Here is a 24,627-nt window from a genome sequence, read left to right on the forward strand (position 1 = left end):
ACCTATTCTGTACAATTAAGGCAAAATTAAACAAAAGTGCCACTTGATATTCTTAATGTGGTGTGATTAAAAGTCAACTGCACCAGTGAGACCTTATGACACACATACGAAAGACGTGAGAGATGAGCAGTCTGGATGATTTACATCTTGACATCAAACCTCTGTGTGATCTAACCGACTGCAATTCCAACGGACTCTTAGTGCTGTCTGGGTTCTGTTTGCCTCAAAGCAGTCATCTCGTACTCTCTGGACCTGGAAAAATACATATTCCAATACAATATGCAATACAATATCTGCAACAGCATGATACTTTAATGACTTTCAGTTTTTTTGTCTTGCAGGTAAAGAGACAAGTTATTACTGTTTTGTTTAAAGGAAACAAGTTCTTTGAAATAACACATGGCAATACGTCATTTACAGTGGTGCAGCTCAGTATCACCTTGACTTATGCACAGAAGCTGGATGATAAAATCTTGCAAATTCTAGCCACACGTGACTACTTTGAAGATAAAATATAACACAGTTCATTTATTTTGGATGCTTTTAGCCACAGCATTATTCCCACATTTACATGTTTCACAGTTTTTGGTGGGTTTACTATTATCCTTAAGTGTAAAAAAACAAAGAAAGAATGAGCAAGTGATCTTAAACTTTTGAGCGGTATGTAGTTTACATGGACACATAAATACAAACATTATTTAGTTTTTTCAGCATTCACTGGCTCTGCTCCAAAAACTACAAAGGCCACATGGGCAGCATTTTAATTCATTATCATAGTAACTTTGTATTAGCACCTATTGTATTATTGCTCTTTTATGACATATCGCTCATTTCTCCCTGAACTCTTTGTAAGTCACTTTGGATAAAAGCGTCTGCTAAATGACTAAATGTAAATATAAATCATAGATGCTCTCCTGATGTGATGTCTGTTACAAAAAGCCACGGCATTATCTACTTATATTTCCGTTACACTTTCAGCAACGAGTTGTACATACAGTATATCTGCTAAATAAGAAATAAATGGAGAAACACAGGTCGTTCTATGTGCACGAGCCCTTTTTTAATTCATTCAGTCGTTAAGAAAGGGGCTATCTGGGAAAGGGGTTGGGTCAGCAGTCCATTACGGCTGATAGGTTTTTGCATCTCACTAAATGTATTAAAGGACATGATGAATAGACAGCGAAACATTCAGCCACGAGGAAAACACATGGGAAGGAATGACGTTTATAAAGGAGGGTGTGGAACGTGAGATAAAAAAACTTGTACTGCTTTTTAAATGGTACTCCACAGTGATCTCAAGAATAGATACTTTCTCACCAAGGCTTGCTGGATGGTTTGCACAGGAATAATTGATTCCAGCAATTATTGGACGAGAGGTGCTTTTAACTCTGGTTCTGTCAGGGGGAGTTATGAATTTATAATCATGTCTGCAGCATCTAATCCCCCAGCTTCAGTGAACATGAATCAAAGTGAGCAACTGATGTACTTTAAGCCGTATGAACCAAAAGACTACGCAAGAAAAAAATGTCACATTCTAGACTACAGTACATTAAAGGTCCAGTGTATGAAATTTAACGGCATCTACCTGTAGCGGTGACTCCATACTAACGGCTCACTCCATCCCGCCTCTTCGACGCACGATAAGATGTTTTCACTTCTTTGCCTTATTAACGAAACACGTTCTGTAGAGCAGTTTGTCCGTTAAGGGCTACTGTAGAAAAACATGGTGGTTTTCAAGCAAGGGGACGCGCGGTGTATGTAGATAGAAATAGATCATTCTGAGGTCATAAAAACATACGCTTCATTATGTAAGGTCTTTTCTTTACGCACCTCTGAAGACAAAGTTATGTATATTGTATTGCATTTTCTGTCATTAGATCCTAAACTACACACTTGACCTTTAAAATAGAAGTTCCAAGAAAAAATACATTACAGGACTGCGTGATTAGGTAGAACGCTACATGTTGTAAACAGAATATCTGAAGAACTAGTTTGTCTCAAAGGTAAAATACTGCCCAACCCCTCAAACAATTGACATTATTTGCCCAACCTTATGGCGTCCCAAACCCGTATGACTGCCGTAAATAAATACACTCATCATGACCCTCATTCCAAACCTGTCTGACTTTCTCCTGCAAAACACAAAAGACCTGTTGGTAACCGAACATTGACTTCCATTGTATGGACACAAAACCAGACATTTCTCAAAATAAATGTGTTCTACAGAAGAAAGAGAAACATATAATGACATACCTCCTGTGGCAAGCACAAAAACTTAACCATTTCATTTCCATCTTAATATTTATTTTTCTGAAACAAAAAATCTAAAGTATAAGCCCAAAGAGGCTCTAAGCCCCACGCAGTAAGACATTCAGCCAATAAAACATCATGAAAATTCGCCAGGGGATGGTGTACTGTAGAAATAAAGTTCAGGTTGGGCTCAACCACAGACAAAACCTGCAAAAGCAAATTCAGACAGATGGATGGAGAATACTGCAGACAATAATGCTGTTCTCCCAAGTCTCTCACACACGCACATGCACACAATCTGTAGGTTCCTGAGCTGATGTGCAACAGTACAAAAATGGACATTCAAGCAACGCATTATTCATATTCAGAGTAACAGCAAAATATATACACAAGCGTCTACAAAAGTCCTTGAAATGTAAATGCTGCTTATAGATAATCATTTTCTATACAGTAAAATCTTTACATTCTGATCATCTTGGAAACATTCATTATCCCTTAGGCTCATATTCCCATCATCAAAACTCCATCTAATGACCGGAGTATTGACAAAATACAGTGCAGTACATACAGTACGATGTGTACCGTGGCATATTCAGTTCAATGCAGCATATTTACAGTAAAACACAAACTAAGCGACCCACTTAGAGCTATAAGATAAACAAAAACTTTTATAAAGGTGCAGGCAACTTATTGACACAAATTTAAAACTCAAAGTACACCACCTACGTTTTGAGCAAGATATACTGTACAAACTAAATTTGATAAAACTTCACATTTATCATAAAATTTGGCAGTCATTTTTGAGTTAACCTAGCCTATATTAAAAAAGCAAGTTTAGTTATTTATCTTGTACTAGTAATATAAAAACAGTTTGGCTGCTAGCATCAGTTAATACAAAATACTAGCATTGATAAAATGTCTCTATAAGTCAATAAAGCCATATTTATAATTAAAAAAATTCGAATGTAGAATATTCTACATTAATAGTGTGTACAGTTTTACACTGTACTTCTGATACATATTTATAGCATATATCATCACGCAGATCCCATTAAATCATCTCCTGCATCAGTGCTACAGCAGTAGCTTAAATTAATTCAAAATGGGCAAAAACTAAATCTGATGGTTGGTGGGCTAACATGTGAATTTCTAAAAATATAATATTCGATCATATCCCACAACGGTAATGCTGATACTACAAACCTTTCAGTTGGCTTATGCTCCTATGCTTTGTTTTCACGTGAAACTGTAAAACACTATAAATAGAAGAACACGTTTTCAATCCGCAGTAAATGCAGAAGTTGACCAGTTATATTTGGTAAAGCGAGCTCAAAACGTTGTTACTTCGGCATCTATAAATTAGATCCTTTAAATACTATAAAAAACATCACTGCATGTGAATTTACTATTAAAGTACTTCATCTGGAAAGTGTCTGACATCATCTGCTGAATATAAGAAGCATTTTAGTGATTTACAACAGATGAACAAATGCTTTAAAATGATCTTCCAGATAAAATCAATACACAGAATACATTTCTCAGAAACAAACGTCTACTTGTGTGTGTGTGTAAGATGGGGAAGAAAAAAAAAGATGCAACATGCAACATGGATCAAGTCGCTTAAGGAATTATGAGAATCTGTAGTTGTCTATGCTGGAAACTCATAAAACCTGCAAGTGAAGGATGTTAATCCAGGTTTGTTTCTTTCTGTAAATATTTCTGAAGATTTAAGACTCATGAGCTATAAACTGGACCAGTTCAGATCCGAAGTGTCCAGAAAGTCTGCAGAAAATAAACTGGAGGGGGTGTGTCCATTCAGATTAATTATTCCCGGCCATTCCCCACCAGCACCACCCATTCCAAAATCAATCCAATCCATGCTGTCAGGGACAGAGTCTACCAAATCTGACGGCGAGTAACTGGAGAAACCCAGGTCACACGTATCCATTGGCGAACAAGGGTGGTCGAGGATACTTGATGTGCTCAGCATTTGGTTGTGAAGGTCCACGATTAGCGTCATGGGTCCCCCCGGCTCCACACCCAACAATGGCTTGCCAGTAGTGCTTTCTAGGAAATCTTCAAGACGTCCGGTTCTTGTGTCAGAACTTCTGGGAGCATCAGGTTCTGAAACCAAAGTTTGGGGCACATCACATGGAAGGGCGGAGACATTGAAAGGGGAGGGGTTTAAGGAAAGGGGTGTGTTTGGGCGGAGCCGTTCAAGAACAGGATCAGGGCTGGCTTTGAAATTTTCCGATATGTCTGTAGGATTTTGGAAAATCAATAAAATTGTTTTTCAAATAATAGTACATCACCCTTAGTCTTGTGACCAAAATGGGAATAAACAAGACAAATAAATAATTAAAGCTACTAAATTACCTCCGCGTTGAATTAGGATGTCAAACAAGTCATCGCCATGCCGATTACAGCCATTTTCCTGCAAAAACATCAACATCATGAGACTAATGCGAAGACTGTCAATCCCAAAATTTCCCCGAAAAAAAATAACTTCATCATAATTTCATTATCTTGTAAAACAAATCACATGAAAATTGATGCTAAATCAAAACAAAACGAAAACATAATGGATTATTTCATGTTAATTTCAGACACTACCTGGTGACCAAGAGCTGTAGAAGAACACAAGTTTGAGGTTGCAGATGAGAGCAAAGCACGTTGGTCCAAACTTAGACACATTTTCTCCTAACAGACAGACATGGAAGTGTGAGTTGGCGCAGACAGAAAGAATGAAATAATACAACATGCTCGAAAACAATAGGGGCTTTTATCTCACTGCTACGAAACAACCAGAATGATTTAAAGACAAACGTAGAAAGGTCTTCAGATGTTACCACAAACATGCTCAGCTCTTTTTAGATTTATAGGCGTACAAATCTGCGCTCCGGCAATAATATCTGTGCCGTACAGCAGCGTAGACAAAACCCAACCGCGGTTCTGATTAGCATTCCTGTCTTATATGACAGATTTTGTTATTTAGGTGTAGAAAAGAGTCTTGCTGGGTAGAAGAAAGATTTAAGCTTGAAGTATAAACTCTGTTCTGAGACCGAATTGCTATCTGTTGCCTACATAGGGAGATGGTTTATGTTCAGGATGTTTTTTTTAAAACAACAAGGTCAAACTTTACAGGTAAATAGTAACATTAGTTAAAGCATTTTTATTTTGTGTTCATCGAGTTGATGTTCGTTCACTGTACATTAACCAATGTTACTCGATACAACTTTGCATTTTAAATACGTAACTTATACTATTTTCCATTTGAAACATATAATATAACATATATATTTACAACGCTACCTTGTATTCTTCTAAAACTTGCTTTTAGAAGAGAGCATATGTATGTATACTTCAAAACCCTTACGTTTCTGTTGTTTGGAGATGAATGGACGGGTCTTGTGTTGCTCACGGCATCCACTGAAGAGAAGACATTTTGGAGGTTGGCTGGTGTCGAGATGGATGCAGAGTTTGCCTTTTTGTAATTGTTCGACGCTTTAAGTTCCGGCTTTAGCGCCTGTGAAAGTTAAACCATGCGTCTCAATTAGTCTCCATGTTAATGTGCTTATAGCTCATGCCTACAGTTCTCATCTGAGCATTTAATAAGTGGGTTTAAAAGTCTCATAATAGTTTTCAATGACTCTTTTTAAGCATATCATTCATTTACACTGTATTGAAGAAAGGCGGACATTTTGTAAAAAGTCCCAATTTTTAAACAATATTCTATTAAAGAACATCTAACTGAGAATACCACATATTAGCAGTCCTGGACGAACCTTTTTAATTGGCTGCTTCAAAATGACGGTTTGTACGGGCTCTTCAGATTGGTTATTGCTATTAGTCAATTCAACGACTGACCGGCTATGTGGCCTGTTGGGTATGGACTGTAGTCTCTGAAAATTAAATTAATATCAGTCATTGTCAGATTTTACAGGATAACATTTTGATGCAATGTAAAAACAAATCTCACATGAAGAGTGATATGATTGGTTGTTTTGCCATTGAGCTGGACTCTGGTGGGTGCCTCTGCGTTTTGATTTGACAATGTAAGCAGGACTTTGTTGCCATTGCTATCAGTCGCAAATGAGGGGGCGGAGTTAGATTTGAGTATATCCAATGTCAATGAAGAAACGGGACTTGATTGCTGGTAAGTGTCCGACTGAGACACCGGCTTTAAAAAAGATAAAAAACAAAGGTTAGCAAAAACCTGCAACACATCCCGTATTTAAGCAAATACTGCATTCAACACCGTGGAAAGACTGACTTGTTTCTGTAGAGTTGGATTGGCTTGCATCCGGCTGTGTTTCTGTGTTTTCCTCTTCCTCTGATGCACTTGTTGCTGCAGGTTCCGTTGAATCTGTTGCAATACAAGCTGCTGCTGACGCTTCTGCTTCAGTTCCACTGCTGTCTGCAGCCTCTGCTGCAGCAGCTGCGTCTGCCTGGCCTGCGGGAGCACCCAAGGCTCTGTCACCATCTCACTCTCCTCCTGCACCTCTATGACCTCCTTTTTCACAGTGACCGTCTCCATAGTGACACCAGCAGGTTCCTCTTTCACTTGGACAGGCACACCCACGCGTTTGCCCTCCAGCTGCGAGCGCAGCGTCTCCACCAGCTGCTGTTTCTGCAACAGCATGCGTGTGAGCTCCTGAATGCGCTGGTCTTTCTCCTGCAGCATCTGGTCCTTGTTCATAGGGGGCGCTGTAGGCTGGGACCCCAGACAGCAGGACACAGGTGCTTGGCTTTCGTGCTCCTCTTTAATGTGGACGGTTGTAGTGAAAGGGGAAGAGGGCTGCAAGGTGAGCTGGGTAAGAGGAGACGTCACCTGAAGGGGACAAACATATTCAGTGGCACCCAATTTCATCTTGCTCATGTATGCAGGAACTTCCCTGTGGGAAGAGTAAGATTGTAAGACGTAAACAAAAAAACAAGACACCTACCATTTCCCCAAACGCATCCCCATTATAGCTCATTTCATCCGGGCTCATCCCAGCCAATGCGCGCTCAGAGTGGGTGGGGGAAACTGGAGGGGAGGAGCTAGTACTGCCAAACTGCATGCTCTGTGATGCAGGCATCTTAGCCCCGCCTCTTTCCAAAGTAGTGGCATATGGTAGTGGCACCGCTACGTTGGTGTCTGTTGATTGGTTAGGGGAAGAAGCCCCTCCCACTGCAGGGGCTAAGTCTGAGGGTTGCTGTGGCATTGTGTGGCTCTTAGATGTTGGCATGCTTCCACCGATCTGTTCGTGAAAGTTCTTCAGCCGTTCGATGAGGTCGTTTTTGGTTCCCGATACAGTCAAGCCACGCAGTTTTAGCTTTTGCTTCAGCTCTGCCACCTACAGGAAATGAGGAGAATGACAGGATGTGACATCAGTTCATTTCATCAATAATGAACAGCGTGTTTTCAAAATCCAGTCAATAATCGGACATGAAATAAAGAATCGTAGCTCTACAAGTGCAGAAGGAGATTTTGTTACCTTTAGCTCATCCAGGTTGGGAGGCAGAGGCGCAATTTGAACTAAGTTTGATGTGATCTGGTAATGCAGAACATCAGAATTAGTGGATGTTAATTGAGAGGGCGGGGTATTCGTGGATGGTGAAGAGCCATTGGAGGAGGCAGGCTGTTGATCAGCTGGAGGCCTTTATGTATAAAGATAAATAAATACAAATTAGGAAACATTTTCATTTACTCAACCTCACTCATCTCTCCATTGTATTCAATTTTGTAACAAATCAGTCAGTAAACCCATATCTAGAGGCGTGTCTTACTTGGGCGGTGCCGGCAGTATGGTGTGATAGTTGTAGTTTTGCTGCTGTTGGTTGATGATCTGCAGTTGAAGGAAGAGTTGCTGCTGATGGAGGAGTTTGGCGTAGGAGGAGTCCAGCAGAGGTGGAGGATCACGCTCTGCTTTTTGATCCGGAGGAACATACTGATGGTATTTCAGCTTCTTTACCTTTGGCTTATTGTCCCTCACCTTCTTGGTGCGCTGAAGAGGACGCTCAGCAGATGCTTTATTGCCACCCTAAAGGTGAAAGAGAGCGAGTGATCAAGACTGATGATGCACACAGAAAAAGGATATACAGAATTGTAAAGACAAAGATCATACATCACAAAGAGATCCATCTAGCACAGTGGTTCTTAAACTAGGGGGCCCCAAGATGGATCCAGGGGGTCCACAGATTAAGTGGCATTTTATGAAATATAGACATTTATAGCAAAGCGATGCACTACACACAAAGGGGGCCTTACAACGGAAAAGTTTGAGAACCACTGATCTAGCATATTGTTTCACCCAAGAGCCTTTCCCTTTTCGTTACAGGCGCTACGTTTTTTGTTAGTTGTCAGTTAAACAATATAGCTGTAACTACTACAATCACAATCTGAATAACATCCATTGTTTTTGAGTCTCTTTGGCCCTTAAAGCGTAAAAAAAATCAAATTTTTGTCTGCACTACTTTGTGACAGATACGCAAAACAATCCGTGTTGAACACACTGTTGAGTTTAGACTGATATGATCTACACTGAAATCTTCAGAAGGATGTGCACGGCAAGACAGGCCACACACAGCCAGAAAAGTTTTGCCAAACATTTGCACATATTATCATTAGTTCTCCTGCTTTTTAGGAATAAAAGCTTATCCTGCTTTCTCATTTTCACGTCACCATGACTACATGTGGTTGGTATGTAAATGTGGGCAGTCATAGGTTGAAGGTACAAAGTCAAACTTTGGCTGCCAAGTTAAGGAAATGGTCTTTTGGACTAGGAAGGAAGTTTGAAGAAAGAATTGTTGATCTCACAAAATGTGAGTCCTTCCCCCTTTAAATACATGATTATGTGAACCAGAGCAGTCTCACTGAGGGCAGAATATGCTTGTGGTTTATTAGGACACAGCGTAAAGCTTTAAAATTGCAATAGCCGTTTTTAAGGAAATGTTATTCGAAACAAACCTTTTGCAGTGCAGAAGCTTGCTTCTGGCCCGCACAATTGGACAGCTTCTGGGGAGGGGTGGGGACAGCTATGCTCAGAAGCGGAGGCGGAGGAGGGGGCGTGACCTAAGAGAGAAAATAGAGAAGCATATGAACTCAAGAGACTACGTTATCTTTGCCTGACTGCATTTCGAGAAAGTGAGCATGCGTGTCCGAACGTGACTAAAGGAGTGAGACACAAATGTGTGGAGATGATGAAGTGCGATTGCATGCTGAATGCATGTTTGCAAGCGAGTGTGTGTGTGGAAGTTTAATGAGCCGGGTGAAGCTGGTTTGCCCGCTGTGGATAATTCACAACTCTGGAGAGCTGAGTGGGCAGAAACATCAAAGCGAATGTGTGTAGTATATTGATGATAGATCATTACTTTAATAACATGGGGAAGGATTTACTGCAGCTGCGACTGTACATGCATATCTTACAGGAAATGAGGTCAGATCCTATATGTGAACATGAACTTCACAAGTGTCTTGATATTACAGAACCCGTTGCATCTGGCGTAAAAGTCGTTCCCTAAAAATGAATTCGTTCATTCCTAGTAGGTGCTATGGAACCTGTGGGTTTAAGTTGAGCGGGTGTGCGAACCTGTTTGGGTATGGTTTCAGTGGCCAGTATCTCAGGTGGTGAAGGTAGGTGGGCGGAGCCGGGAGAAGAGTCCTGGCAGACTACTTGCTCAGGTGAGGCGGTGTCGCTGCTTTCCTCGTCAAATGAAGAGCTCTCGGCAATGACTTTCGGAAACTCTGTATCTGATGTGGTGAGAGAATAGGGAATAAAAGGTACAGTTAAACGTGACTGAAATGAATAAAAGAAAACACATTTTAGTGTTTCTACTGATTGTTATGTGGTTGCTTACTGGCCCATGTAAAAAGAGTCCTGTTTATTGACAGTTCAATGGTTCAATTATTTTAAGAAAATTCATTTTGAGGTAAGATTCATAACTACAGCAGAGCCGTGTGGGGGTGAAATATGCACCAAAATTGAAATACTTAAAAAAAAAAAAACACGATTAAGATCGAAAGATTGACTAGTAGTGATGTTAACTTGAGCAAGCATCATGAAAACATTTGCTTTTCTGTTTGAAATTGCAGTTTCCTTTACATCTTTGCATTAAGGTTAAAGACAAATAATGTCAAATACAAGTATACCATTTTTGCCATCTTGGAGTTATACAGTAAGGTTCTATCTGCACCAGTTTTGAGATCCTGATATATATATATATATATATATATATATATATATATATATAAACATTACATCATGTAATTAAGTTGTCACCGTATAAAAATATGTAAAAAACTCTTTTTTGACAGAAATATCAGATAGAACCTTATAATTCCAAGGTCCAACCGACCTTGAAATTCCCTTCGATTCAGATACTTTACCCAAAAATGAAAACCCTATCATCATTCACCCTTTTGTCATTTCTAATCTCTTTCTTATGCAGAACACAAAAGAAGATTTTTTGAACAAGTTGGTAACTGAACAACGTTGGCACAGATTCATCCTCTTGTATGGACCCAAAATCCATGCAAATCAATGGGTGCCATTTACCAACATTCTTCAAAATATCTTCTTCTGCGCTTTGCGGAAGAAAGAAAGTAATGTTTAAAATGACAAGATGGTGAGTTTTGGGTGAATTATCACTTTAAGCTTGACTGTACGATATTTCTATTTATTTTAAGCTGGCTCAGAAAGTGATATCATGCCGATAATCATTATCTCTCCAATGAACCTCTTTGAGGATAAGAACAGTTTAAGTCACTTTGTACAACGTTCTTATTTACTCTTGTTCACGCAGCATCACTCAAAGCAGCGTTTCATCATCTCATTCGCCACTTTATAGACGCCTACGAACATAAATATAAATTCCCCTCTAATTAATTTAACTCCATGTTTGACGCGCACCAATCTCATTACCATAACTCTGCATTTCATCAGCACCCCATGCACCGCTGCAGGAACGCCACCGAATATAAATATGAAGATAAACACGCACATACAGTGAGCTCTGGTCTGCCCGTGCGTGGCTTCAAAGCGAGGAAAAAATTTAGGGATCCATGAATGTGTTGAACGCAGAGAATATAAATGCAGATTTGAGCCTCAGTGTCATGACTGAGAGCATCAGACGATCGCTAAAACTAAGATTAACGTCAAAAGGGAGCTTTGCTTCAGTCCAGCAGCGGGAACAGTGAATGAACGGACAAAAGTGAGAAGAGAAAGACGTGAGAGGGTTGGACAGATAAAGGGATTTAGATGGGCATTAGTGGAGATGAAAAGGTCAGGTATTCAAGAGAATTTCAAAGTGATCAAATTTCTTATACTTTAGCTTCTTTAGAATTTGCTTAAACTTTTGCTGTGGTGTGCAGTGTACACAGTTTTTTTTACACGATAGGAACACGAGGGCCTTCTGCCGCTCGCTCACGGCTCTACTGGAGAAAGCTCCGGATTGGTTAACGCGGCTTGAATATCCGGCAAAGTTCAGATTTTTCAATTCACGCGAATCACGTGAACGTGCAATTCGCACACCGCAAGTAGGTCATCGCGTCTTTGCATTGATTTAACATTTGTAAATCGTTCGCGCTTAGCGCTTCATTCGCGTTTGGTGTGAACACACTATATGTGGTATCTCTATGCTAGATTTTCTTCAATTTTTGCAATTATTACTGAATGTATGAAGCCAGACACTGTATGTTTTGAACAGTATATGTTTTAAAATACAAATATGAATTATTTAATGTTTTAGTAAAAAAATGTTGCCTCAATATTTTATTTAACGCACTGACGTTCATCTTTAAGTGCAAACTATGGATCCAAACTGTATGTTCAGTAGTATGACTTTAATTTGGTACCTATGATGGCTTGTTTAAGGCTGCTGTGCAGTGGGAGGATGTTTTTGTGAATGAGCTCCATTGGACCGGGCCGCTGGGAGATTTTATCATTCAGGTCATCGGCCAGACGGGCTCGCTTCAGAAGAAGTTGTTTGGCTTGAAGAGAGGGCTCAGCTGATGTCTCTGTGTATAGACCGTACAAAGACTTCATATCACACAAATATAAGATCATGGATCATTTGTGTAAAGTGTATTATATTCGATAAATACAGTGATGTGTAACACAGGAACGCAATTGCAGCTAGTTATGACGCTGTCAAAACACTCACCTTCTAAAATGTGCATCCTCACCAGTTCTGATCTCTCCGGACGACAACGAATCTTTCTCTTCAGGTAGTCCTCTGTCTAAATAATTGAGTATAAGAGACATAAAGAGTTGAAGTTTTGACTTTAAGAGTTTTCCTTAGATTGAGAATAGTTAAAAAGCACAACTAAATTGGAAAACATCTCACCTTGGCCCGCTCTAAACTTCGTCTTTGTACGTGAAAGGAAGCAGAACTTTTCAGTGCTGGAGGGCAAAAGACATAAGAGAGAAAATATATAATAAACTTCCTCTATTAAAAAAAGGTGCGAAGGAAAATATTCTGTGGTAAATGAGAGAAACCACAAATAACTCAGAGCAGATTACAGGAAACACTTACACGTCAATGTGAAAAATACATTTCATAGCTTTTTCTGAACGGGTGAAAGTGTTATTTTCGTATCACAGAAGAAAAGCTCGTAGTCGGGAAATAGGACAAGTAAAGAAGCGAGAAACACTAAGGAATAGTTGCTTATATAAACTGCTGGTACCCGAGATAACGTATAAGAATTATACTCATCTTGCAATTTATCGCACACAGGCAATACATCTGAAAATACATAATAATGTTCCAGACGCATCTGAGGTAGAGTTTAACCAGCAGGTTGCTTGCTCCATATTTAATACACCCTGAAACAAGGCTTTTTCTCAAGCTGGTTGTCATAGTTCATTCACAATAACTCTTGAGATTCTAGAAAACCCTGGTGCTGAATAACAAGCGAAAGAGCACAGATTTATACTGTACTATCAGCCAAAACATAAGGAAATGAGCAATGAATGAGCCTCACAGAGCCACACAAGTGGAAACAAACAACAACAGAAAGACATTAAAACAGAAGAAATAAAAACAGACCGAGATAGGTCTATAAAAGCTAAAGAGAAATGTGGCTGTTTATAAGGAGGCTTGTGGGTCATATTGGTTCATACTGTGCCCACAGCGGAGCATCCTTTTACATCACTGCTCACACACATGCACACGCACTCCCTCCAAAGCCATTTATGCCCCATAACCGTAACCAGCCAAACACAAAAACAAAGCCATCTGCCTGAAGAAGTGTGTGAGATCAGAAGAGTGATAAAAACACTTCATGTGTGTAACCCATCTCGTCATAATTTTCCGCTCTCACACCCCCTCTAACATCACATCATCCAGCAGCCATTTTGATACGGAGCACACTTCTGCATTTATATACTGTAATGTTATGCATAATGTCATATTGAGTAGTGATTAAAAGCGACGTCCGACCTTAAAAAAAATGTAAATCTTCACCCTTTTTAAGAGATATTTTTAAAGATGCATTAAAAATATTGTGCGAGAAGAATTTGAGAAGGCCTGGCAATAAATGTAACATGAATATTAGAATAAAACCCATGTTTCCTCGATACACCGTAGTTCACATTTTTTTCATATACATAATTTGTCATTTGTCACTCTTTTTCATTTACCTAACCTGAAACCGTTCCAAACCTGGATCCGTTTCATCGTTCTGCCGAACACAAAGGAAGATATCTAGAAGAAAACTTGTTGTGGGGCACTATTGACTACAGTGGAAGAAAATAAAACTACTATATTACTGAATGGTGCCCCAAAACCCTTTGTTTTCCCACATTCTTCAAAATATCTTGTTTCGTGTTCAACAGCACAATGACATTTAAACAGGTTTGAGGGTGAGTGGCGGTGAACTATTACTTTAACCAAGATGTGTTTTCTCCATTTTGTGCCATACAACTCATAATATGATGGCGTTAAAATAGTTACGAAAATATGTCCCAAAAGATATCACTTTGGGCTAATACTACAGTATATATGTCTCTATTTGTCTCTGTTTAAATATTTCTTGTTGAAGTAGTTGAATAGTTTTTGATCTGTTCAACATTACATGTAATAATGCAAAATAATAATCATACATTTATAATTGTTCATACCTAGCATTACAATGTGCCCATATGAATAAGACTATATATAATCCATTGTTTCCATTCACGGTCTTGTTTATATAGCATCCATTTCATTTTGGTATGAACAGGCCTTAAATATTTAAGAAATAAAGTAACAAGCAAACGTGTGTTGTGTAACGATTCATAACTTCAGCAGTACAAATCTGTGGAGACTTCGGGCTGCATTTAATTTAATGCTGTTATAGTTCGTGTTATCAGGATTTGAGTGAAAAGTCCCTGCAACCACATCCGTGTCAAAAATCTGAGCTTAAAATCACAAACTTACTCCTTCCGCAGCCGTACGTGCACCTGACACGGGCCCTAGATCTTAGTCTTACGCTTCCTTTCTGGCTATGTGCTGATAACACAGAAGTTTAAGTGTTTTACTTCTTAAAGGGGGCCTTCCTTGTCGAAATCATCCACCTGCTATATCAACTTTCACAGGTGAAATCTTGAGGTGTGCTAATAATGACATTACTGCTGACAATGCATAATAAATACTTGTGACTTTTACTGAAGTAAATGAAATGCCGTACCATAAAAGTAAAACGACAGATTAAGAGACCGAGGGCATTCAAGTCGACAGGAACAACGCGAAAATGGGACTCAGATACAGCTACATTCCGAAATTCTAGGTGTGGGTCTGTTTTGCACATTTTCCTTCCTGTTGGGTTGGATATTTATTAAGATGCAGACAGTTATTGTGGGATTGCTATGAAGTAGGGGTACTTGGGGGGCCCCAAGATAGATCCAGGGGGTACACAGATTTTGTGCTATTTTATGAAATATAGAAATGCATCATTCATATTATACAATCAAATATCAGGAAAATAAGACCCCCAACCAAAACAATTGATGTTCCAGCATTGTGTAACTGAATATGTTATTGGTTTAGTTAAAATTCTAATATATTCTTATAAGTACGTATATGGGGGGCCGCAAAACAATGCACTCAACACAAAGCGGAAATGAAAATGTTTGAGAACCGCTACTTTAAAGGTTGATATCTGTTATATGTTGTCTTGGTGTTTACGCCCAAACCACCTTCAATATTCTCTCTTCAGAGTACACTATCTAGTGGCTCAAAGCGTGTTACTGTATTATCAAAAAAACAATTGGAAAGTAATTGGATTCGATATATAAAACCGTGACCTTCGTCTGGGGAGATAACGGGAAACATGGTGTATATTTATCAAACAACTTATCACCCGTTCTCTGGCTCAACCAAAATCGATGCATGGCGAGTCATGCACTCACTTTGAGAAAGTAGGTTGAATTCAACCGAGCATGTTTGTTTTAAAGAAATTAGACATAAAAAAAAATCGAATAGACTCAAACAAGAAAACCAGCTTCCTTTTTATAATTGTCATTACGAATTTTCCAAAACATATTTTTGTTCAATGTAGTGTGACGGGCGAGATGCTGATATCAGCACATACTGGATTCAGACGCTGGAGGATATTTTGGGACCAATCTGAATCATTACATAAACTTACTAAAAGAAAATGTCCTTGTTTGAACTCCCTACTTCTGCTTTCCTGCCTTTCATTTCTATGCGATTTCTTCACATGCGTTTGGCGATTCAGCTTCTGGCCCGCCTTTCTGAAAGGCCTGGTAACGTTCGATATGTAACATTATACATTACACAGATCTGGAAAAACTCCAGGGTGAGTAAATGATGACAGATTTTCATTTTTGGGTAACTGTAGACAAAAATAAAAAATGCTTTGAACTTAAAGGAACAAAGAACGCAGATGCGAGTCCGATTTGTTCTACAGCTTGAAGAATAAATGAACACATATGTGATATAAAGAGATCATATCACACCTGTGTTGGTATCTCTGCATTGGCTTCCTGTACAATATAAAGTGTTGATGTTTGTGTATAAAGCTCTGCAAGATCAGGCTCCGGAGTACGTAAGGGACATGTTGGTCCCTTACCAATCACATCGACTAATGCGCTCCTCTCAGAGTTTGCTGTTGGCTGTCCCACGGTCTCGTCTCACTTTGGAATGCTCTACTACTATCTGTAAAATCCTCGCCAGCATTGACATTTTTTAAAAGGACTTAAAGACTTACTTGTTCTGTCAGGCTTTCAGTATTTGACTGGTCAGCACAATTGTGAACGACTTGTTGTTTATTTTATGTTTTGTTTTTATAATGTTTAATCTTATGCTGCTTGTGTACAGCACAGTTCTCCATCTTTATGGTTTTGAAGGTGCTTCATAAATCATCGTATCAAAGCATCATATCAGTCTGATCACTTGACTTGTATGGCTAGTAAATCACCACCAGATCTCCACTAAAGTTTATGCTTAATGTGTTGGAGTACCACAGGAAGCAAAATGCACAAAAAAGTTCATCACCTTAAGAACTTGTGGATCCCTTGACTTAACAATGCCAGCCATCACTGCCACAAATAATTCCCAGCGCTCTAATATGAACGCCTTTCGGCGTAGCATTAGCACTAATGGCGTACAGTACATTAGCACAAAATGCCTCCATGAAGCAGCCTGTAAAATTCTCTCAAAGGCTGTTTATAGAATCACTTTAATTTGATCGTTTCAGCGCCTGAAGACTTTTTTCAACTGTACGTCTTGTCGGAGACAAATTTAGCCCAATTGTTTCAGTGGTGTGTAAACACTCAGTTTAACACGAGAGCCTTAAAGAGACCACTGATCTATACTGACGTGACTGAGAGAACTTGTAAACCGCTTTAGCACTTCTTCACAGATGAGCAGGATCTGCAGAAATAACAAATTAAATGCATCGACCAAAGTAAGCGGCATGGTTTGCATGCTTTGTAATGAACTTAAGTAAGGATATTATTTTATGCAAGTATATTTACTGCAAAATAAAATGAGGAGTTATTCGTGCAAAGATATTTGGACCTTTTTACCTCAAAGGACCTTCCGCATGTGGGTTACCTCATCATTAAGCATTCAGTTCATCCAGAAATTCTTCTTCAGCAAATCATTTCCAAGATAACTTAACAGAACCATCCATTTCCAGCCAACACAAAATGCAGCGACATGTATTTGACAAAAGTCAATATGTGCTAAAAGCCATCGGAATGGCAAAGAACCGACGTTTCTAGCCAAACCGGCCTAGTTTTGCTATGAATGGTCTAACCTTTGACGCAGTGCAGTGAAAAACCACTGGCAAAGGAAGTGACTTTGACTCAATCTCACATTTACCAAACCAAATCAGCATCTTAGGCAGGATGAGAGAAACTAAACCTGCCAACCTGAACAACAAGAGATCTAGATGTCATCCGGGTTCACACCAGGATGAAGATCAGTTGTTAAACTTCTGAAAAGCACAGCACAAATTTGACAACAGAGCTACCTGCAGATCTTGAAAACCAAGAAACTATTTTTATTAACTTGTGGTAGTAGGGTGTCAAAATGTCTTACGTGGCATGATCCCCTGGTTAACCAGTTCTTCTCGAGTCCTCCTCTGTTGAAGTTTGAGTTGAAGCACTAGAGGAAGAATAAGAAAGTAAAGCATATGGAGTCAACTATCACCTAGTTAAAACAGAACATTTAAAAACACAATTCAAAACGATCTGACGTGTTAAAAGGTAACACACTAGACCTTATTTAAAGTCCAATTATTACACGCGAAACTGAGATGACCGAGATGAAGAATCTGCTAAATATCTAGTAGAAAAATTGACCGACAGTTCATCGAGTTGCAACATCGGCAATTCTACACGAATCAAAAGTACATAATACAGACCTATACAAATACCCAATGCAGAACTATTCCCAATACTGTAATAGCACGCGAAGCACATCTGAAGGCACGTCTATTCAAGCCCAACTTTCAAATCTCTCAAAAAACATCTAAAACTAAGAAACAATACTATTTTGTAAAAATGAAAACTCAATTTAATTAAACACAGAATGGCAGAAGCCATACGAGTTGGTAAAGTACCCATTTAGCAGCTTGATGTGTCTCTTTCATTCTCCACCCCGACAAGCTCTTCTTGACAGCCGGCGGTGAGCTTATCAGTGAGCGAGGAGAGAGTTCAGACTATGGTAAATGTACTTCCTCTTCCTGTTTCATATAAAAACAGAAGCAAGTGTCGAGATGTTTCGACAGCTCACCACAGGAAGAGGTTGTCAATTACACTGCGACGTTTGAGCTGAAGTTAAAAAAACAAACTTTTAATGGGAAACATCTATAGTATGTGTTAACACTTTAAAGGGGTCATATGACACGGCTAAAAAAATATATAATCATTTGTTTAAGATGTAATTTAATGTGTATAGACGATTTGAGGTTCATAAACCTTCTGTATTTTCCACATACTGTGCAAGTTTGTATCAACTCCTCTCTGAATATCGCACATATTTTACAAAGCTCATAACTCTGAAAAGCGAGGTGTGCTATGATTGGCCAGTTTTCCAGGAAGTAGCGATTGGTCGAATCATGCAAGCGTGTGACTGAAATGTAACTCTTCCCATATTTGGAACATCAGGTTCCAAAGCAAATGTCCTGACAGGTGCACCCACCTTACTCGAGAATACATTTGGGCGGTCTTACCATACCACGAACTGACGTAGATTTGTGATGTGTTGTTACACGAAACGTTTCAGGCAGGTCCAAGTGATCATTCTCTTTTAGACAGAATGCATCTTTATTTTCCGCAATTAAACGTGTCCAATACATGCATGGGCAACTTATAACACACCAAAGACACAGAAGAACACGTATTTGTGCCATATAACCCATTTAAGCAATGAGATAAACCACCATTGACAGAGTTGCAGCCACCAAATGGTCTCCAAATCAAAGAGTAAACACATTGAGTTCTTAGACAATCAGCGACCATAAATCCATAGACTTTAAACATCTCTGTTGGATAGTAATGCACAGCATCTCTGGAGATATCAAACATCTATAAGAAAGCAAACCCGAGACATGCAAATATAAGTTACCAAGGGGCGGGGGGATTGGAACCCTCCCTCTTAGATTGATAATCTGATATGAGGTTAAACTTCTTTCACTGTGGTTTTGCATCTGACATTTGGATAAATGTGCACACTGGTGTCACATCGAACCATGTGGTGGCACATAGTAAACATTAAAATGCAGATTTGAGTCAAAGACCTGCTGAAACACACTGAAAATACCTGTCAATTACTCTAAACGATAATAATACATTTCAAAGTATTAACATTTGCCGTAATCGGAAATGCACAGAACTATAAAAATATGAAGCTGATAGATTTAAAGATGCTGTTGTTTAATTTTTTGGAGGATCTATTGACAGAAATCCAAAACATTATACATAACCATGTCTTCAGAGATGTATAAAGACCTAACAAAAAGATGTTTTTATTACCTTACAATGAGAATTTCTATCTACATACTAGGGTTGGGCGATGTGTACCAAATTGGCATTGGATGACGGCAGAAGCTGTGCAGAGACACAACTTTACACAGCGCGAGCTGGGCAGTTATCAATTCAGGCGTGTCATCTGCAGAGCGCATGCTTCACAGTTATAAAGTGATGCTAGATTGTATTCGTATTCTGATGTTGTATTAACTAAAAATCCAAGTAAAAAGCAAAAACAAACGCCCAAAAATAAATCTTAAATAAATAAAGTCAGATGGGTCAGCGCAAACTGCGCGTCCTCTTTATACAGCGCAAGCGTCACAGTTATTCTGATGTTATATTCAATACGAGAGTTATAAAGTGAGGCGTGTCTTCTTTATACAACGCGAGCTGCGCAGACATGCATCTTCTTTATGCACGCACGTGACAAAAGTGAAACATTTGTTGAAATCTCGATGGCGGCTCAACATCCTTATGTCTATCAGCCATCGGTGATGTACGATGGCATCGTCTATCGGCCCAACACTACTACATACGTATACAGCTTGTCCCCTTGCATGGAATTTGCATTGTTATTTCTACAGTAGCCCTAAACAGAGCGCTTTTTGTAAATACTTTTTCTCCTTCTGCAAATACGCGAAAACGTAATGACATCTTAGTCGTGTGTCAGCCGTCGTGGTGCTTCGAAAGGGGAGGAGGGATGAAGTGAGCCGTTGGTTGCAATTCACAACCTAAACCACTAGATGCCGCTAAATTTATACACTTGACCTTTAAACAATAATGCTTAAAAATATAAACAATATTCACATTTTAAGATATTATTTAGAATTGAATGAATATTTGTATAATATAAACCTAATCAGAACTTATTTGGTTTAAAATATTTCCTCGTCTCCCACTAAACTGATGTCTACAGTTCTTTGTCACTACAAAAACCAAAAGCCAAGTAAAACAAAGACCAGCTGAGAAAACGCTTATGGTGTGAAAATAATTGCTTCACACACTCTTACCACACAAGCACTTCTAATCTAAAACGTCTGTTCGGACTGTTTAGGCCTCAACTGGTCCGTACGGTTATATTTATTATCAGAGCGTCTTGGGCACCTGTTGCCCTGCTGCATGTCATGTGGAACGGAGCCAGTGTTGCACCTGTCGCGAAGCTAAATTGTGATCTGCCATTAGCTCATCACAACAGCTGCTGGGCTGCTAAACAGCGATCTGACTCGAGGACAAATAAAGATCCTGTGGGGAGATGACATCGAGAAGCCTGAAAGGTAGCGTGTGTAAGGGTTGAAAGGAGACAACAGCTTTAACAGAGGTGAACAAAGTAAACAGTGAGGGTCTGACCCACTGCAAGCAAGTGAACTTGGGCTAATGATTCGTAATCAACATTAAAGATCTTGGGTCGGCGAAATTGTCAGAAAGGAGAATGTGAATCAGTGTCAGATTATGTTCTTCCAGCAGCTCGCATCGCAAACGGCAAAACACGGAATGTTGCCAAAACACATCATCCGCACAGTCGTGGTAAACGTGTTGACAGCCGCAGAGATCAGAAGGGCAGGAAATAAAGGGTTTCACGGGCATGAATCTAACTCGACTCCAGACTCTCGCAACGCTGAGGGTTTGTCTTCATCTCAGCACTTTCTTTTCTGTCAAATCCTTTTACTACAGTAAAACTACCTGTTGCAACTGGTATTTTGTCAGATATGTTTTAGATATGAACTGAAACTATAAGGAGAGGAGACATGAGACATAATCGGGGGAAGGAAATTGTATTACGAGTTGGGGGTAGGCTCTTTTTTTACAAGGATAAGTAAGAAACCGTTTACAGAACACCTTAGCAACGCACAAAAAATCTCACCTTACCAACTGCATATATACGTCCACCCACATTATCACAGCATCACGGTGGAAACTTTTTGTTCAAAAACGTCACTCACACTTTCTTCAGAAACTATATCAGTTCTCATTTCTGTTTCTAAACCAGTTTACTTTTTACATAAAAATGTGTTAAACGTGATAAAACCACAGTCACATTTAACCATGGTCATCATTTTTACCTGATGGTCAACACCCACTCCTCCCTTGTCATACTGTACCTGATCTCAGTGCTCCTGGTGAGCTACTGGGGATATCAAATGTAAATTATGGCTCACGTCTCAAATTGCAACCGGCAAGTAACATAAATCTGCAGTTAAAGTACAGTATGTGCATTCATCTAGGACAGAGCTTCCCTAATTTCAGAGGGTTACGGCCCCCCCACCACGGCCCCCCAAACTTATTTAAGCACCAAGGCCTTCCTATTTTTATCATGGTAGTCAAATTATGTGAATTGAATACAGGTAGATAATATTTAATAGAAATTATATTATAATAAAATACATTATAGATATAGTTTGTAAGGGTTGCCTTCCGACATAAAGAAATACCGTAGCATTAACTACAGCAAACTGTACACTACAGTATTAATTCATGTACACTACTACAACATTTGCGTATCATTTACCAATTAAGGCAAGATGCTACATTTATTGTATTTGTTTCAATTAAACTGCATTTAAGTGAGAAACAGGTACTACGCAAAAAAAACAAATTTTTGCAGTAAAATTCATAACCGTATTTTGGTAACGCTTTACAACAAGGTGCTCTTTGTTAACAATTAGTTAAGGAACTAGCTAACATGAACTAACATTGAACAATAGCATTTATCAATCTTAGTTCATGTTAAAATGAGCATTTACTAAAACATTTTTTTAAATTAAATGATGTGTCTGTTTACATTAGTTCATGCTCCATGAACTAACATGAATAACTGTGAAATTGTAACATTTATTAACATTAACAAAGATTAATAAATGCTGAAAAACTAAATCATAAAAAAATAATTGTCAGCTAATGCATTTACTACTGTTAACAAATAACACCTTAATTTAAAGTGTTACTTTATAATGTGCGACAGACGCGACGCGACAACTTGCTTGTTTTTAATGGGTTTGTCGCATCAGGTCGCATCGCGGTTTTGAATGCGAATTCAGTGTGGACAACATATGATATAATAATGGGTTCTAATCCGTTTCTTATGTATTTTGTCTCATCTTGTCGCGCCCGGTGTACACATGGTGTAAGCCTACAACACCATTGCAGCCCACAGTTTGGAAAGAACGGATTTAGAATAAAAGGTTTTAGGATATCTGGTTCATGCAACCACAGAACGCAGGATCAAACAAACCTAACCTGACATACATCATGAGGCTTGGGTTCCTCATTTAATGCAAATCTACAGGATTTTATGGGGAATTTGATCATCAATCAGCACATGTCATTTCAACAAGCTGAATGATCACAAACAAAGTTTGATACATAGGAGTAGGGGATTGGTTCTCTAACCTCAATAAGCAATAGTATAAGGGATCCTTGCAACAAACACAGCTAATAAGTGCGTTTGTCTGAACACACGCATGCAACAGGCCTCCACACCTTCTCTCAGACTCAGGCAAGCACGCCGTGCACGGTCCAGTCGGTCAGCCTGATCCTCCACGCCACGGCTGATTGGAGGAGATCCAAAAGGGGCGGGGCCAACGTGAAGGCACGAGCTGATGTCCAGCATTGCGATCAGGTTTTGAAGGCGAATAAATCTTACAGCTGCGAAACGACGCACCTCAGTGTTTTTCTATAGAAAGAGGTTTGCGTTTTTAATTTGGAAACGCCAGTCTCAAAGTCCCAAGCTGTAACTGCCTTTCATATTGTGTGTACTTCAGTCATTCAAAGTCCAAGACGACCCAGAGCTTCTGCGCGTCGGTTCCGCAGGTATCCAAATTAATGAAAGCAATGCGCAGAAGACGGTGGAAGAGAAAAATAAATAAAAAATAAGATGGGAGATAAATCTGACGTGAAGAAAACATCAAAGATCCAGAGCTCTTGCTGCTGCAGTGGTAGAATTGAGACTAGAGCACTCCGGAGGGTGTGTGTGTGTGTGTGTGTGTGTGTGTGTGTGTGTATGACACCACCGTTCTTGTGAGCAACTCGACTGCAGCTGTTCCTTCAGTCACTCACACACTCAACCCACACAGACTTCTGCTGAGTAGTGCGTGTTTTTATTAAAGCGGCCCACTCTACACTCGCTGACCTCTCGGTACTGGCAGCACAAAACACTCGGTCAGAAAAGTGTGTTTAACAGAATTACACGTGACAAAAATCTCAGAAACGCCACTTCCTGAAAATGGTTTGACTTCCTGGCGACAGTACAACTAACATCATAATCATAAACAAAAGTCTAAAGAAAGTGTCTGATATAAGTCTACAGCCGAAATTAAAGATCCTGGCGATGAGGTGTCAAATCCCCCCGTTTCAGCGAGCTGTTTCAGCAAACACGAGCCGAGTCGGTATTGTTTAACACGTTGAAGTGTGAAACTGCAAAGTGTTTGTGGAGGAGAGAAATGGTGCAATTAGATAGACAAACTTAGCATTTCTGAAAACGTCCTGATAGAACGGGTACTTTGCTATAATACAGACGTCCGAGAGGTTCTTCCGTGAAGCTTGATGGGATACTTCACCCAAAAAGGAAAATTCTGTCATCATTCACTCAACTCGAGTTGTTCGAAACGTTTATACGTTTATTTGTTCTGATGAACACAGAGAAAGATATTTGGAAGAATGCTTATAACCAAACAGATCTCAACACCCACTGGAAAACAATGGTAGCGAAAAGTGACCCAGAACTGTTTGCAGTTCATCAAAAAGTAATGATGATGAAGTCATTTTTCCTACTATGGGAGTCAATGGTTGTTTGGTTATAAGCATTATTCCAAATATCGTTCTCTGTGTTCATCGGAACAAAGAAATGTATACAGATTTGAAACAACTCGAGTGTGAGTGATGACAGAATCTTCATTTGTATGGTCATTTAGAATTCTTG

The 24,627-nt window shown here is 39.3% G+C and overlaps 1 protein-coding gene across 4 annotated transcripts in view; it reads right to left on the reverse strand.

Annotated features, from left to right (window-relative positions):
• Positions 1–2,285: 2,285 nt before the first annotated feature.
• Positions 2,286–24,627, reverse strand: part of mrtfaa (myocardin related transcription factor Aa) — a 28,265-nt gene continuing 5,923 nt past the window's right edge. For 2 of the 4 annotated variants that reach the window (XM_079456948.1, XM_079456947.1), the window contains 16 exons: positions 17,782–17,847; positions 12,580–12,635; positions 12,397–12,472; positions 12,089–12,250; positions 9,825–9,985; positions 9,203–9,307; positions 8,023–8,276; positions 7,731–7,893; positions 7,197–7,589; positions 6,524–7,081; positions 6,230–6,430; positions 6,036–6,152; positions 5,627–5,776; positions 4,864–4,950; positions 4,627–4,684; positions 2,286–4,509 (listed from right to left, as the gene is read on the reverse strand). In XM_079456948.1, coding sequence (XP_079313074.1) covers positions 3,992–4,509; positions 4,627–4,684; positions 4,864–4,950; positions 5,627–5,776; positions 6,036–6,152; positions 6,230–6,430; positions 6,524–7,081; positions 7,197–7,589; positions 7,731–7,893; positions 8,023–8,276; positions 9,203–9,307; positions 9,825–9,985; positions 12,089–12,250; positions 12,397–12,472; positions 12,580–12,635; positions 17,782–17,847 — 3,125 coding nt within the window. In that variant the 3' untranslated portion in view covers positions 2,286–3,991. Of the gene's footprint in view, positions 4,510–4,626; positions 4,685–4,863; positions 4,951–5,626; positions 5,777–6,035; positions 6,153–6,229; positions 6,431–6,523; positions 7,082–7,196; positions 7,590–7,730; positions 7,894–8,022; positions 8,277–9,202; positions 9,308–9,824; positions 9,986–12,088; positions 12,251–12,396; positions 12,473–12,579; positions 12,636–17,781; positions 17,848–18,289; positions 18,378–24,627 lie in introns of those variants that run through there. The other 2 variants (XM_079456950.1, XM_079456949.1) reach the window with 2 other exon arrangements.

The sequence above is a fragment of the Barbatula barbatula genome, assembly GCF_947034865.1.
Source record: "Barbatula barbatula genome assembly, chromosome: 5".
Classification (NCBI taxonomy): Eukaryota; Metazoa; Chordata; class Actinopteri; order Cypriniformes; family Nemacheilidae; genus Barbatula; species Barbatula barbatula.